Raw genomic sequence first — 343 nt, forward strand, 5'->3', positions numbered from 1 at the left:
ACCTGCGAGCATGCCAGCGGGGATGGGAGGTAGATGGGGACACTGTCACAACCAGCTTCTGACCGAGATTCCCCCGCAGGCCTATGTGAACATGGCCCTGTTCGAGAACTTCACCTATGCGGGGATTGATGCCACCGCCGAGGAGGCGTGAGCCTGCGCTGGCACCGTGCAGAGGGGCAACGCTGGCCCCAGCCTGCTGGGACAGTGCTGTGGGGACGAGGAGCTGCCCGTCCCCCCCTGGGGCCAAGCAGCCAAACGCCAGTGCCCCTTCCCGAGTGTGCCTTCCCCACAGCAGGACTGTGCCATCCCCTCCCTGGCTACCCACCCAGTGTGTGCTGGCCAT

The 343-nt window shown here is 65.6% G+C and overlaps 1 protein-coding gene across 1 annotated transcript in view; it reads left to right on the forward strand.

Annotated features, from left to right (window-relative positions):
- The window catches only part of TIE1 (tyrosine kinase with immunoglobulin-like and EGF-like domains 1), a gene marked incomplete at its 5' end in the record, with an annotated part of 7391 nt that extends 7240 nt beyond the window's left edge, over positions 1-151 (forward strand). The window contains 1 exon segment of the mRNA XM_009577562.1: positions 80-151. Coding sequence (XP_009575857.1) covers positions 80-151 — 72 coding nt within the window.
- Between the last annotated feature and the right edge of the window lie 192 nt (positions 152-343).

This window comes from Fulmarus glacialis, unplaced genomic scaffold (genome assembly GCF_000690835.1).
Source record: "Fulmarus glacialis isolate BGI_N327 unplaced genomic scaffold, ASM69083v1 scaffold23325, whole genome shotgun sequence".
Lineage (NCBI taxonomy): Eukaryota > Metazoa > Chordata > Aves > Procellariiformes > Procellariidae > Fulmarus > Fulmarus glacialis.